General features: G+C 43.2%; 1 protein-coding gene across 1 annotated transcript in view; it reads left to right on the top strand.

Annotated features, from left to right (window-relative positions):
• The window catches only part of mypn (myopalladin), a 400028-nt gene extending 384420 nt beyond the window's left edge, over positions 1 to 15608 (top strand). The window contains 5 exon segments of the mRNA XM_072478794.1: positions 5362 to 5419; positions 5422 to 5568; positions 7161 to 7326; positions 9147 to 9280; positions 13127 to 15608. Coding sequence (XP_072334895.1) covers positions 5362 to 5419; positions 5422 to 5568; positions 7161 to 7326; positions 9147 to 9280; positions 13127 to 13293 — 672 coding nt within the window. The 3' untranslated portion in view covers positions 13294 to 15608.
• The last annotated feature ends 384 nt before the right edge of the window (positions 15609 to 15992 follow it).

Genomic DNA, 15992 nt, shown 5'->3' with positions numbered 1-15992 from the left:
AAATCTGGGTCTGCGCATGCGCAGGAAACCACAGCCGCGCATGCACAGTTGAAAATAACCGGTTTGGGCGCAAATCATTCTGCCCATGTGCAAGCCGCACATGCGCAGTTTACGGAAAAGCGCACAGTAATGGAAAATTGATTTGCACATGAGCAAACGATTCCTATGCTTTACGTCACAAGCATCATGATGTCAGGCGGCTCAGACCACGCCCACACAAAGGGAAAATGCCCGAAAATCACAAACAAGATTCTTAAAGGCAAGAATTCAACCTCAAAAAGGCACAACATTGCCTGAACTTCCACCAGCAGTTGAAAATAACTTCCGCAGCACCCCGGAACTAGCAATTTGCAGCATAAAAAGTGAAGAGCAAATAAATAAATCCAAATCTAAAGCAGATGATGTGTTAATTAACAATGACGAGAACAATAACAAATCCGAAACACCAGAAGATGATTTGTTTATCAAAGAATATTACTCAGACATGGCTGAGTGGTTCGGATACGATCGTAAAAGCATCGATGACACGGTTGAAAAGCTCAACACGACTCTACTCATGGTAGATGAATCCAATACCATGATGCAATGGCAGATCGTTGATACATTGGATGACAGCAACCTGTCAAATATTCAAGAAGAAAATGACGCCACACAGAGAGTACTGACCGACTCCGTTGAGAGAGCACAGATCGACTCCACAGAGAGAACACTGCACGACCCCACACAGAGTGATGAAAGACTCCACAGAGAGAGCGACGCAAGCCTCCACAGAGTGCTCTTTGACAGACTCCAGAATGGAAGCAATTGAACACTCCATAGCGAACGCCATGTATGATCAAGACCATGAAGATCTACCCACCGTATCTGAGCAACCAGAAGCAGACTATGAAAGTATACCCAGCTCACATAATCAACAAGAAGACAATGTATGTCTACCCACTGTATGTGAGACAAGTGGCAATGTGATCACAATCAACATACAAGATGTGCAAGATCACAGCGAGACTGACAGATCTCAGCTCGTCTGTACAGAAGCACTCAACAATCAGAGTACAGCTACTCAAGAGTCCAGTGAGACCACATCAATTGAAACCTCATCTACTCTAAACTACCGACAAGAGGAGCACCAAGAAACCAAAGATGATTCAGATCAATCAGAAATGACTCCAGAAGAGGAGCACCAAGGAATCAAAGAAGAGGAATCAAATCCACCACAAATGACTGATGTCACCAAGATCAATGCAACATCAGATCATTCTCACAATCCTCAAGAAGAAACGCTCAATGAAACATCAGATACCACAAAGGACACTGACACCAATAACTTTGAGAATTATTCAAATTATCCACACGGAACAGTCATTGAGCGCAACAAGAACAACAAAAACCACAAGAAGCACAGCAGAAACAAGAACAGCAACAACAAGAAACACAACACGAACAACAACAAAAACTACAAGCACAACAACAACAAGAAGCATTACCAAGCCAACAACAGCAACAACAAGCATGACAAAAACAACAAGAACAACAACGAAAACAACAAAAACAGAAACAACAAGCATGACAAAAACAACAATGAAAACAACAAAGACAGAAAAGACAGAAACAACGACCTGTACAACATAGTACAACTCTGCACATGAAGAACAATGCAACAGCACACTCCAAAACAATGACAAGAGTACAAACATACCATGGCATGACAATGAATCTCACAAATTCACATTTGCTCCAGAACAAACAAGTACACCAGCTTTCAAGGCAGGTGACACACTAAATCGATAACACAAGCATAGAATAAATTCCATGTCAGTCAACATCAGTGGTTCGACCATTCAAACACCTCGTGATGACTTGTTGGTTACTTAAAAAACAAGAACACTGACGACATTCACAAAGAAATTACAATAGGGCAGCACGGTAGCACAAGTGGATAGCACTGTGGCTTCACAGCGCCAGGGTCGCAGGTTCGATTCCCAGCTGGGTCACTGTCTGTGCGGAGTCTGCCCGTTCTCCCTGTGTCTGTATGGGTTTCCGCCAGCTGCTCAGGTTTGCTCCCACATTCCAAAGATGTGCAGGTTAGGTGGATTGGCCATGATAAATTGTCCTTAGAGATCAAAAAGGTTAGGCGGGGTTATTGGGTTACGGGGATAGGGAGGAAATGAGGGCTTAAGTGGGTCAGTGCAGACTCGATGGGCCGAATGGCCTTCTTCCGCACTGTATGTTTTATGTTCTATGTTCTAATATCAACATCACCATGTCAACAACAGAAGAAAAAATAAACTCAACGGAATAAATTCATAAAGTTGGATTCATAAATTTTTTAAATTAAGATTGGATTCATAAATATTAATTGGCTTTGTATAATGACCAATATCATCACCACTTGTACAGATATACATATCATAATTAATCTAACTGTTTTATACAATTTTCCTTAATACTGTACAGAAAATATGTAAAAGAAAAAGGGGCGGATGTAGTGATCTGCATATCTGTGTATATATACAAGGGGTCAATGGAAATGCACTACAACTAAGCAATTACTAGAGGGAGCACGGGAGGTGTATAAATACAGACAGGAAGTCAACAGCATACTCTTCACAGGAACGGCAGGTGGTGAGCAGGACACAGACAGGCAGCTCAGATGTAACATAGTATAAGTGCTGGAGAGAGAACAAACTTGCACAATAAAGCATCTACTTCAACTCAAAGACTACGAGCTTTATTCAGACACAAGGAATAATACAATGTGCATCCGGTGGTCATACAGCAACTGCACATTCATTGAGTGGAAGCCCTTCCTGTTGATGAAGGGTACCCCCTCATGATCCGGTGCACTCCAGACCTGAGACACGTCAGCGATTGGGGCGATTTCCGCTGCCCGGGCAACCTGGTGGGATCGGTCCACATTGAAATTTATATAGCCCGCTGCCTGGTAATGTAGGGCATCCATGACGGCGTAGATGCACCTATGCACAGACATCTGCAATATCTCAGACAGGTCCCCACTCGGTGCCTGGAAGGACCCCGTGGTGAAGAAGTTAAGGGCAACCATCACCTTGATGGGCACTGGGAGCAGGTGACCTCCTTCATACCCCCGTGGATCCCGCCTCCCACACATCAGCAGTTCTTCCTGATACATTTCCTTCCACACCACACCTCTGGCACCGGTGAGCCTCTGACCCCACCAACCGTCCCTGTCGTCAGGGGTACCGGTGGATGGCGCTACCCATGCAATGATACACTTTGCGGCCCCTGTCCTGTGCACACCTGTTGCGGCCCCTGTCCTGTGCACACCTGTGAGATCCACTGTGGGTGTCATCCTTGGAAGGGCTGTGTTCTACCCTCCAGTGGGCATGAATTTGGGAGGTAGCAACTCAATCAAGGATTTAGGAAAGGAAAGGGAGATTGGGGATGGTTGATAATTTACAACGATGGTGGGGTCAAGGGTCATTTTCTTTTGAGGAGAGGTTGACGATGACAGATTTAATAGTCAATAGCTAATGAGAGAGAGATGTATCAGCTGGCATGGAAAGAGATTGGAGTGTAAAGGAGGTGGGTCTTGTGGACAGAATGAGCTTGAAGAGGACATGAGGGAAGATTGGAGAAACACCAGAAAAAGATGCCAGACATAAGGCTAGGTCACGGGTGACCTTTAGAGGAAACATGGCCAGTTGGGCTAGTGGAAGGGAGGATTAATAGTGGCAGATGATTGGCTGATCTCAATCTCAGTCACAAAGATGAGATCCTGGAATTTATTATTGGCAATGAGGACGGAGGAGACAGGAGAGAGAAGTTGGGTTGCAGTAGTGAAAAGAAGTCAGGGGTTCTCTTTGCATTCCAGGATGATCCTGGAATAATGAACAGTTTTAGCAGATGGTAGAGGGCAGGTTGTAGAGTGGGGATGACTTGAGGATGTGATTGCACTGGAGTGGGTGCAGAGGCGATTCACCAGGATGTTGCCTGGGATGGAACATTTAAGTTATTGTTATGGGCCAGGGTTTAGAGAACCCCAAAGTGTATCATGGAGTTCACCTGACCCACAACTTTTAATAGATTGTGGTATGGGGAGGACACGGCCCACTCTACAGGTGTGGTACAGCAGAAATGGAAAAGTATTTTTAAAAACAAAACAATGTTTATTTTATTAACTCAAGTTAACCTTTTTAAAACAAACAGTGAACATCTTAGCAACCATCAATTCAAATACAACCACAAAGATTACAACACTAAGTAATCCTTTAAGCTTTCTTTTAACATCCAGAAGACAAAAAAAAACTTTTAACAGAAGCACGTCAGGTTAAAGTCACTACTGAGAGAAGTTATTAGTTTTAAATCACCAAAGGATCGATTTACATTCTTTAGATTACAAAGTGAGACTCTAATACACCCTCTGCTGTGACTGCAGCTATCCAGCTCTGAAAACGAAACTAAAATACACCCTGCAGCAAACAGCCTAAAACGAAGGAAAACGCTGATAGACAGCCCAGCTCCACTCCCTCTCTGACATCACTGCAGTAATAAACACCCATTTCTTAAAGGTACTCTCACTGCAGATATTTATATACACACCATTTATAAACACCCATTTCTTAAAGGTACTCTCACATGACATTATGAAGAGGGGTTGGATAAGCTTGGTTTGTTTTCGCTGAGCAGAGAAGACTGAGGGGGCGACCTGATCAAGTTGTACAAGATTATGAGGGGCATGGACAGGGTGGATAGGGAACGGCTGTTCCCCTTAGTTGAAGGTCAGTTATGAGGGACACAAGTTCAAGGTGACGGGCAAGAGGTTTAGGGGGGATTTGAGGAAAAACCTTTTCACTCAGAGGGGCGGTGACCGGCTGGAACGCACTGCCTGGGAGGGTGGTAAAGGCGGGATGCCTCACATCCTTGAAGTACCTGGATGAGCACTTGGCACGCCATAACATTCAAGGCTATGGGCCAAGTGCTGGCAAATGGGATTAGGTAGGCAGGTCAGGTGCTTTTCATGCGTAGGTGCAGACTCAATGAGCCAAAGGGTCTCTTCTGTTTTGTATTATTCTGAAGGTAAGCGGGCTGTGTCTCTACAAAGTGAGTGTGCACTCCATTTGAGAAAACCCAAACCCTATAGATGAACATAGATTCTCAGGGGCGTGACATTCTCAAGCATGGCAATGTGTTTTAGCCGATTCCACTTGGCGACGGTGAGCTCCTAATGTACACCCCAGGGTTCAGCTGTGTATCGATATCAATTTGAAAAGCTGTAGTTTTGTCAGAAAATTAGAGAGTGTTTTCATTGCACTTCGGGCAGACACAATACTTTCTCATTCAGCGATTCCCACCCTGGAATAAACATATTTCCTTTTTCTTCAGGTGAGTGGGCTGCCAAACCCTGACCTTTTCTGGCTGCTGAACGGGAAACCTATCTTACCAGTGTTTCCCACAAGATACTCGTGCGTGAAAATGGAATTCACTCCCTCTTGATTGATCACCTTACAGGAGGAGACGCAGGAACCTACACGTGCATTGCAACAAACAAAGCAGGACAAAGTTCCTTTAGTTTGGAGCTGTCTGTTGTCGGTAAAGTATAGTTCGTACCGAAAGGAAAGTTTATAATTACTTGTAATCCTCGTATAAACCAGATGAATTTGCCAAAGAAATTCCTGCAATCACTTAATGATGATCAGGTGGAAATCGAACTTTCCCAGCGACTGCAACATGGGTGGTGGAAAGCTGCTGTCCTCCAATTGAAGGGACTGCAGGTGACAGCCTGAGGGCAGCCTCGAGCAGAGAGAAACCCAGTGTCGGTTGCATAATTTCAGCAGCCGGTACTGCTAGATTGTGGGAGAAGAAATAGGTTCCAATCTTCATGCTTAGAACTTTGTGCTACCCGTACCATCATCACAGCCCCCCCCCCCCCCCCCCCCCCCCCGCCCCCCATCCCCAGCCCTCACAACCCCCCTCTTCAAAGCCAATAAAATTATTGCAACAACCATGTTTTAGAAGCAAATTGCTTTCTTTAATCTCTCCCCTGCATTGGTACATGTTAATGGATATCTGCTCTCGCTTGTTCACGGTAACTCAGTGATTTCCTATTGGACAATGGGGATTCGTGCCAATACATCTGCCATTTAAAAGGTTAATTTACCCATAATGTGATAATTTACCCATAAATCTGATTTAAACACCCATCCTTTCAGAATTCTAGTAATGGTGTTTTCCACTGAATGTGAACCCTGCGTTTAGTCCAACCCTGATCTGCTCTTTACCAATCCAACTTTCATGGAACGTTGAATATCCCAGCAACTTTGAAAGCTTTTTTTCGTTGGGCAATCTGAAATCCTAATAGATTCTGTTTTTATTGATGTATTACAAGAAAACAAAGCTGATAATTATGGGCTTGTTTTATATATTATATGAGATAATGCTTTGTATTAGTTACATCCCTCACTTCATGAAGTCAGATTGTACAACAAAATTCTTGAGTTAGAACAAAGTTGCCATAGACCCAGCAGGCTGCTTTCCCCTTTGTGGAGGGGAGCTGACTGGTGGTGATTTAACCTGAGGGTCCCCACACCTGAGATGAGGGACAAGGTTGAGAAGGGGCTTTCATGAATAACCTCAGCCGATACGGGAATAGAACCCACGCTGCTGGCCTCACTCTGCATCTGCCAGCTGTCCAACCAACTGAGCTAAACCTGTTCCCATGATTATATGTTGATTAGCATGTTGCATTGCAATGCAATAAATCCATTTCCCGCTTCAGGAAATATAAAAGGTCAACCCCTAATTCTGTCAGATTCTGCAAATGTAGAAGTTTTTCCTTTGTGTATTCAAACATTGCCTTCTCCCAGTTGGATATTCTGGTATGTAGTGTGTCCCTTGAAAGATTCAATGATTCTATCTTTGGCTCCAACAAGTTGTGGGCTTTCCATTTCAGAAGAGAGGTGGTAGCACTTGTTACCTGCGTCCCTGTGCATTCCCTCTGTTGTATGGGGCAGTAGTCCCTTTCCATTAGTTTAACGCACCTGAAAATTCGCAGCTTTCCTTTAAGAGAGGAAGAACTACAGGAATAGAAATTAGTATATGTGCAGCAAAGACAGAAACATTATAAAACTTACAGAAAGGTCAAAGCTAATGTTATTCTGTTTCCCTTTGTTTGTGTTTTGTAGCAAAAGAAATTATGAAGGCGCCTGTATTCATTGAGAAGCTGCGGAACACTGGAGTGCCAGAGGGCCACCCAGTCAGAATAGAGTGCAGGGTGGTGGGCATGCCACCACCCATAATCTTCTGGAAGAAAGACAATGAGACAATCTCTCCCAATAGAGATAGGATAAGGTATGTACAGGCTACGGTGTACAGTTTGACTATAGCTGTTAATGTGACAGTTACCTGGTAAATACGTATGACATTCTGTTCCCATGAGGAACCATATTATAAACTGCATTTTATAAAGGTGGCCATATGTAGCACAGTACTTCATCACCGTTTGGTCGCACCTGAATTCCTGATAAACATTCAGTGGGCAAGATTTGCCATCAGGTATATCTGAACTCAGAACTTTATCCTGATTGCCCCTAGCTAAGATACTGCAGGTGCCAACCTGAAACTGGGTAACTGCAGTTCATGGTTCAGGCATCCAGAACCTTACTTATAATGCGTGGTTCACATCGGTTGGAAGATCAGACCGAGCATTCTCCAAACACAAAGTTAAATGTTTAGAGAGTGCAATTCATAGAATTTATAGAATCATAGAGTGCGGAAGGAGACCATTTGGCCCATCGAGTCTACACTGACCTTCTGAAAGAGCACCCTAACCTAGGCCCAATTCCCCATCCTATCCTTGGAACTCCACCTAGGACAGTTTTAGCATATCCAATCCACCAAACCACATCTTTGGACTGTGGGAGGAAACTGGAGCACCCGGAGGAAACCCACGCAGACACGAGGAGAACGTGCAGACTCCAGACAGAGAGCCGCCCGAGGTCGGAATCAAACCCGGGTCCCTGACTCTGTGAGGCAGCAGGGCTCACCACTGCACCACCGAGCATGCCTCTGCCTTTAAACATCTGAGTTTCAGTATGATGGATTTTAATACTCTCCAGCAAATTCAAAGGGGTCCCCCAAGAACAATGGACCTCATGGCTGTGTGTGTGTAATGCATTGGCAAACCAAAGGAGTGACAGACTTTCGTCCTTCCCCAGGAGTTTCATTGCTCTTTGCTTCAGAGCCATGTGAACTCCAATACTAATCTTACAGCGCAAATACATTTGAAGAGTGCGGACTCTGTAAAAATCATTCAGATCTTCACAGTGCACTATAATTATAGTAGGATATTCTTGTCGTATCTGAAAAATGTCATTTTAACTGGACTATGTTTGAGGCAGTGTCTTGTTTTTTTGAATATCACTTTATTTCAATTGTTGATTAGTCAGTTCATGGAATAGAATCCCTCCAGTGCCAAAGGAAGCCATTTGGCCTTTCGAGTCTGCACTGACCCTGTGAAAGAGCACCCTACCTAGGCCCACTCCCCCCACAACCCCATAACTCTGCCTAACCTTTGGACATCGCTAATCCATGTAAACTGCACATCTTTGGACTGTGGGAGGAAACCAGAGCACCCAGAAAAAACTCACGCAGACAGGGGGAGAATGTGCAAACTCCACACTGACAGTCACCGATTGCTGGAATTGAAGCCGGGTCCCTGGAGCAGCGAGGCAGCAGTGCTAAGCACTGTGTCACCGTGCCACCCAGAATTACACTGCCTTATTTCTGCAGAAAACATTCTGGGCTAGATTCTTCTGCCCTGCCCGCTGTAAGATCACCACGAGCGGGATGCGGGCCATTTAACGGTCCATTGATCTTGGGTGGGAATTTTTGGTCACTGGGCGGGCACGGCCTGAGAATCCTGCCCTTTAATTCAGTCTTGGTAGAACGAGTTGCTCTGTAATATTAAATATAAACTTAACTGACGTTTTCTTTCGAAAAAACAATAAATCAAAAGTTGCAATGCAAGTGAAAAGAAAATTAAATTACCTACTTGTGATGAGTTGTGTTGTTTATTCTGAAGTACATGCCCTAAGATAATAGTTTGGATCACCAGTTAGCCTTCCAGTTTATTGTGTTTTTAATGGAATCTATGGTATTGTCTTACCCAGCTTGCACCAAGATACCACAGGATATGTCTGTCTCCTGATTCAGCCAACCAAGAAGCACGATGCTGGTTGGTATACTGTATCTGCCAAAAATGAAGCTGGAATAGTGTCTTGTACAGCCAGACTCGACTTATATGGTCAGTGTATATTTGAATGTTAGCTGCTTACCAATAATTGGAATAGATTTTCATTGGCATTGCTAGGTGCATGCAGGGCAGTAATGCCCCTATAATGATGGGCAAACTTTACCAACCCCACCCCTGATCCATTGATGCAAACCTCAGAAGGACCGACCTTAGGACTATCAGAATCAGACAGTAGGTACTTTTAATATACACAGGAATACAGGAACAGGATTCAGACATTCAGCCTTTTAAACATGTTTCACCATTGAATTAGGTCTACAAAATTATGAGGGGCATAGACAGAGTGGATAGTCAGAGACTTTTCCCCAGGGTAGAGGGGTCAATTACTAGGGGGCATAGGTTTAAGGTGCGAGGGGCAAGGTTTAAAGGAGATGTACGAGGCAAGTTTTTTACACAGAGAGTAGTGGGTGCCTGGAACTCGCTACCGGAGGAGGTGGTGGAAGCAGGGATGATAGTGACGTTTAAGGGGCTTCTTGACAAATACATGAATAGGATGGGAATAGAGGGATACGGACCCCGGAAGTGTAGAAGATTGTAGTTTAGTCAGGCAGCATGGTCGGCACGGGCTTGGAGGGCCGAAGGGCCTGTTCCTGTGCTGTACTTTTCTTTGTTCTTTGTTCAAATCCTGCCTGTACCTTAACTCCACCACCGTCCATGCCCTTCTTTGGCTTTGTAAACTTTAATGTCCTTAGCTGATAAAAATTAATCTTACGTTTAAAAATTGACATCCCGAGTCTCCTCCGTTTTTTAAGGGAGAGGGTTTTAGGTTTCAACAATCATTTTGCTCAGAAGTGTTTTCTTGCTGAATACTCATATTATAGACCTGAATTAGAACATTCCTTAATATCTCTTGATAAAATGTGGTCCTATGGTGAACTTGCTACTGTTAAGAGGTTGAATTATTTTTTTTATTTGCAGAATGTCTTTACATTCAAACTGATATAGGGCAGATTTAACAATTCACTGAGAATAATAGAAGTACAGATGATGTCACCATAATTTGTAGGTCACTTTTCAATAACTATTAACAGACTATATGTACATTTCCATTCAGTGCTCACCATCTTGAAGGTGTTCTTGTGAACATCATCATATCTATGACTAAATTCTGACACAAGCTGTTTAACCTACCAAACAAGCCAACAGCACAGCACATGGTATGTGGATGAATTCACACCGGTGTTGTTAACCTCGTAGTAGCATGACTATTTGAAGTTTGGTTCCATCTCTTGCTTCAGCAGAGCTGAGAGTGCTTGATGCTGACATTGCGTAACTGGTGTTGAGACAGCCAAGAAATCACATTTTCAGCAGGTTATAGTAAGCGTATGTTTTATAAGTCTAAGATGGCGATGTTAAAGTTATAACTAGCCTTGGTGAACCTGCAGCTGGAATACTGGGCTGGATTCTCCAATCGGCTGGAGAATGTGTTTTTACGATGGAATCAGGAATGGCACTGTTGTTCTGATGCTCCGCCCCCTCGAAAACGGCATACTCGGGGAGTACGGACGGCCTCAGGACGTCACTTGAGGCCCTCCCCCGATGCTCCACCCTCGATGGGCTGAGTCCCCGATGGCTTACAAAGAAGAATAAAGAACAAAAAATGGTACAGCACAGGAACAGGCCCTTCGGCCCTCCAAGCCCGTGCCGACCATGCTGCCCGTCTAAACTAAAATCTTCTACACTTCCAGGGTCCATATCCCTCCATTCCATCCTATTCATGTATTTGTCAAAATGCCCCTTAAACATCACTATTGTGGGGCTTGTGTCCTCACAACGTTCAGGGACCTCACGTGGCGGCTGCGGACTGTGTTCCACTGGCGGGGGGGGGCTTTGGTGGAGGGTGATCCGGGGATGGAGAGGGGGGCTAGAGGGGGGCAGTTTTTGGCAGGCCAGGTCCGCGCGTGGCCAGCACCATGTTGTACGGTGTGGCTGGCGCAGGTCGCCGCCAGGCGCATGCACAGCCACAGACCCGGCCATTCTGCGGCCATATCCGCAGAGGGCTTTACGCGGCGCGGCTGCTACCCCCCCCCCCCCCCCACCGGGTGGAGGATCAGTTGTATTGAACCTTAATGTGGAAAACCTTAAACTAAAAAAACAGCAGTACAATAAGTGCTCAGAGAAATCCTCTCCTTAAAATAAAATCCAACTATTACCTCACTGAGACAGATGTTTGAATTTTCTGCTTTCGAACATCAACTTTCAGTCCGATCTTGAACAACCGCTTTTTATCCACACTCGTTATTCATGTGTTCATTGTAGTGAAGTGGGGTTGGGTAGTGGGGGGGGGGGGGGGGGCGGGGGGGGGGATTGGGAAGGATGGTTCTAAAATATTTGAATGTTGGAATTCACTTTTACAGTACCTTAGACCATTGCTTCCCAAACATTCTCCCACTGTGACCACATTTTAATGTTTGAAAATTGGTGCAAATTGGAGTGCTAAAACGAGGAGCCATTTGGGACACTGAAAGAACAACCAATCAGGGCAGCAGAAAGCTTGTCCCGTTGACGAACTGTTTGAAAAAAAACTTCCTGACCTGACCAGAGTCTATGCTTGGCAGTTGCCATTGCAGCATCGGAGCTTGTGACCCCAAATGGTTGACCTGTCACGACCCTTGGTTTGGAAACCCTACCTTTGTCATTCTTGGGGCAGCTTTCCTTGAGGTCAGTGGCGATTGCCATCACTCCGCTGCGGACTGCACATTACAGGCCATTGAAAGCGCGATGAGCACACATTTTACATTTTCAATAGAAGTAGAAATGGAGAAAACCATAAAGTTGGGCTGCTGACTCATTACTCGGATCTACCAACACTTATGTATCCTTATAGCTCTAACAAATGCACTCATTTCCTCATATGCCTGCATTGAGTTGTGTGAACGGCCATTTATCAATTTAATTCTTTTCAACACTATTAACCTTGAGTATTCCCATGAGGTATCTACTATCAGGATCTACACAAATAAAATTTGAGCTTACCCTACTTTAGATATTAACAATGCAAAATGTGGGATCAATTTAAAAGATTCATATGCTAATTTCTCATGACCCACAACTAGGGGCACCGGCTAATCACAAATTTACAACAGACCTCAAGAAATCCTTTCCGTTTTTGAGTCCTTGGAGAGAAAAGCTATATTAAAGAAAACTTCCAGTTAAGAGTATGTGAAATAGATGGCATAATGCCACTATAATTATAAACTCATTGTGATTAGTTGTTGGAGATGTGCCATGCAATATGTAAGACATGTTGCATGTAATGCATGTTTATTATACTAAATTGCTGCTGGAAAACCTGACCTAATCAAAATTGTTCCCTTCAATTTTTCCCACAAACCCTTCAACATCCATGTACATTCCTTCCATATCCTCGTATCTCGACTGCCAATAGAATAACCTGTAACTTACTGCGTCCATTTTATGGTTGCCACTAAGCAGCTGAAGAAAGGTACTTCTCCTGTCAGCCAGACATATGGGGAAATTAAGGCATGATTTCCCTTATCTAGTAAATACTATTGCATCAAATCACACTGTTCCTGGAGCTGGGGTGAGACTAATTGACTAAATGAGGTTTTACATGATAATTGATTGAGAGCTACCTAGAGAATAATATAATTGAAATCCCATTATAATTACTGCTGTATAATACAACTAATTGAATGGTACTAGTTACTACACAAAAACAATCTGTTCATTTCTGCATTAAACAGTGCTGATTGCTAATGAAAATTGTTTTCAGCTGTAGTCATGTTGTCAACATGCACCACTTAGAATTCCATCGAATGATAACATTCTCTATTGCAATATTGAGCCTCTGGTTGACTTTCTTTGTTGTTACAGCGCAGTGGCACCAGCAGATCACACAGCCCATAAAGAAAGTGCGGCCTTCAGGCAGTCGATATGCAGCTCTCACTAGCCAAGGACTTGACTTCAAATCTGCCTTCCCATCAGTAGACCACTCGCAATTCCCAGCCAGACACGAAGTGATGGAGAGCGATGAACTGTGAAGTTATTTCATTATGTTTGCTTTTGCAGGACTTAGAACTGTGAAGATAAGAGAGGCCAAGCGATTCAAGGTTCACATGAAGTTGTTTTTTTTTCTAAGACCTTGGTGCTTTTGTGAATGTTGCAAGCAACACAATTGAAATGGTGATTTTTAAGTAGCGTGCAGATATTATACAGAAGCAATATGATGATTTCTGTAACTCCTCGTTAATAATGATTGGAAAACTCAAGTTAATGAACAAAGATGCCAGCAATGCCCCAGTTAAAATAAGATGACAGCTGTCTCATAATCATAGCAAATCACCAAAGAATCTGCTGTTTATCTGAATGTCTGTGTCTGTGGAGGTTTTCAAAAGCATTGGGATAAGGTAGACGGTCAGAGTATTAATTGGACAATGTGAAGGGCTTAGTCACGTCTGCAAAAGGATGTTTTTCACTCAAATGTAACTTGCAACAGCTCAGACACGCTCCGCAAAACCATAGCATATTGATTAACCTGTGTTTCTTTACTATAATCCTAGCTGGTCTCATGCAACAAGTTGTTTGTACCAGTTAAACCCATTGACTGCAGTGGACATTGTTATTCGAGCGTTTCTGTCCTTATTTATAACAAATACAAGTGAATCTTATGATTGTTTATTAAAGCGGTTAATGTACTTTCCCTCAGAACTGTTTTGTCAGCAATTTACACTTAAACATGAAGCAGCTAATCACAATGAGACGGTTATTGGGGTTCCCTAAATCTACTTCAGTATTTACATCAGCCAGGACTTCGCAGCTGTAAAACTGGCAAAACTGTCAATGTTTGCTGCCGTTCCCCTGTGAAACTGAAACAGCTTCTGAAGGCCCGAAAAGTGCTGTTAAATGTGGAAATTCAGAAGGCGTTACCAATAATTCCCTGCTCCTCCACACGGTGTGCTGTTAAAAGCCTTGGAAATAGATTTTCACTTTAGTCTTGCTGTAAAAACCCTTGAAAAATGTACATCCAGATAAATGAAGGGTCATAACTACCTTTCTGACCCCCCAGAACAAATTCAGGATCTGTGTAATGTCAAATTTCTCTATTCTGCAGGTTTTTAAAAACAAAAATATTTATTAAATTTTATGATGTTTCAGCTTCGACACTAATCCCATGTGTATGTCACAATCATTACTTTACTTCCTGTAAAATAATTTTTTAAAAAGGTGAATGATAAAACCTGCTAGTTACTTCCTGGTTGTCTCTTTGTGAGAATTCTTCAATGTGATTGGCTGCTTAGCTCGCTTGATGGCGTCAATATTGCTTTCTGCCAGAGATCCCCTTTAGTTGATGCCAGAATGAAAATAACTTCAGGAGAAAGGTGTAACATACAGCCCAGCAATTGCCAGACATTTTGTGTACAGCTTTCTTTGAGGTTAGTAGCAAGTTTTTATTTTCAATCTTTCATGGGATGTGGGCATGATTCCTTGCCCAGCCCTGATTATCCTGCTCGACCATTTCAGGAGCTAGGTACTCCGTTGCTGTGGGTCTGGAGTCACATGTAGGCCAGGCCAGGTAAGGATGGCCCCTCAAGGGACATTAGTAAACCAGATGGGTTTTTAACAACAATGTCATGGTCGCTATTACTGAGGCTAATGTTGTGATTCCAGATTTATTCATTGAATTTAAAACCCCATGGTGGGATTTAAACCCATGCCCAGAGTATTACTCTGGGCCTCTGGAATACTAGTCTAACAGCATTACAATTACGCCACCATCTCCCTCTAGCGTCATCATTTTGTCACTGACTGCAAAACCTGAGTCAGTAATTCCATCTGGTTGGTAATATTTTGCCTCCATGGCTACTATAAATGATAGCTGGAACTTCACATCTTCTCAATTCAAAATCAACACAGGACAAATTCCAACCCGGATTATAAATTATTTTTTTGGAACAAACAGAAGGAAGCTTTTAATAAATCGGTCAATAAATGCTCACTGCATAAGGTTGTTTTTTTTAACCTGTGCTGCTAACTGATAAGTTACTTGTTAAAATGTCACACATATCTAACTATATACCTACTGAAAATTATAGGATCTGCTCCACAACTGATAGCTATTTATTTTCATTTGACAGATATTTTTGACAACAGATTCATGTGAAATAGTCTTTTAGTTTTTTCTGAGCAATGCTTCAGGTTGTTTAGCAGTTTACAATACCTTTCCTAATTCAGTATATACAGGCTGCAATATTACATAAGGTGCCAGGTAGCTTAAGCCAAGTGTTTTAATGTAAACTTGCACTTGTAAAGAAATAATGGATTGTTTATCTCGTGAATAAAGTTTTATTTATTCCAATACGTGTTCAAGCCGTGAACTTGCTTGGGGGATATCTGCCAGTGAGGTAATAATGGAACAGAGATGCTTTATTTAATGTATTTGAGCCTGTTCAGAATCACTGAATTATTATGGCGCAGAAGGAGGCCATTCGGCCCATGTGTCTGTACCGGCTCTCCAAACGGGCATCATGACTTAGTGCCATTCCACTGCCTTTTCCCCGCACCCTTCACATTGTCTCTATTCACGTAACCATTTAATGCTCTCTCGGATGCCTCAATTGAACCTGCCTTCACCACACTTCCAGGCAATGCATTCCAGACCCCAACCATTCACCGTGTGACCAAATTTTTTCTCACATCATATTTGCTTCCTTTGCAAATCACTTTAAATCTGTGCCTCTCG

The sequence above is a fragment of the Scyliorhinus torazame genome, chromosome 16 (assembly GCF_047496885.1).
Source record: "Scyliorhinus torazame isolate Kashiwa2021f chromosome 16, sScyTor2.1, whole genome shotgun sequence".
NCBI classification, from domain to species: domain Eukaryota; kingdom Metazoa; phylum Chordata; class Chondrichthyes; order Carcharhiniformes; family Scyliorhinidae; genus Scyliorhinus; species Scyliorhinus torazame.
This window is presented reverse-complemented; position numbering and strand designations above follow the sequence as displayed.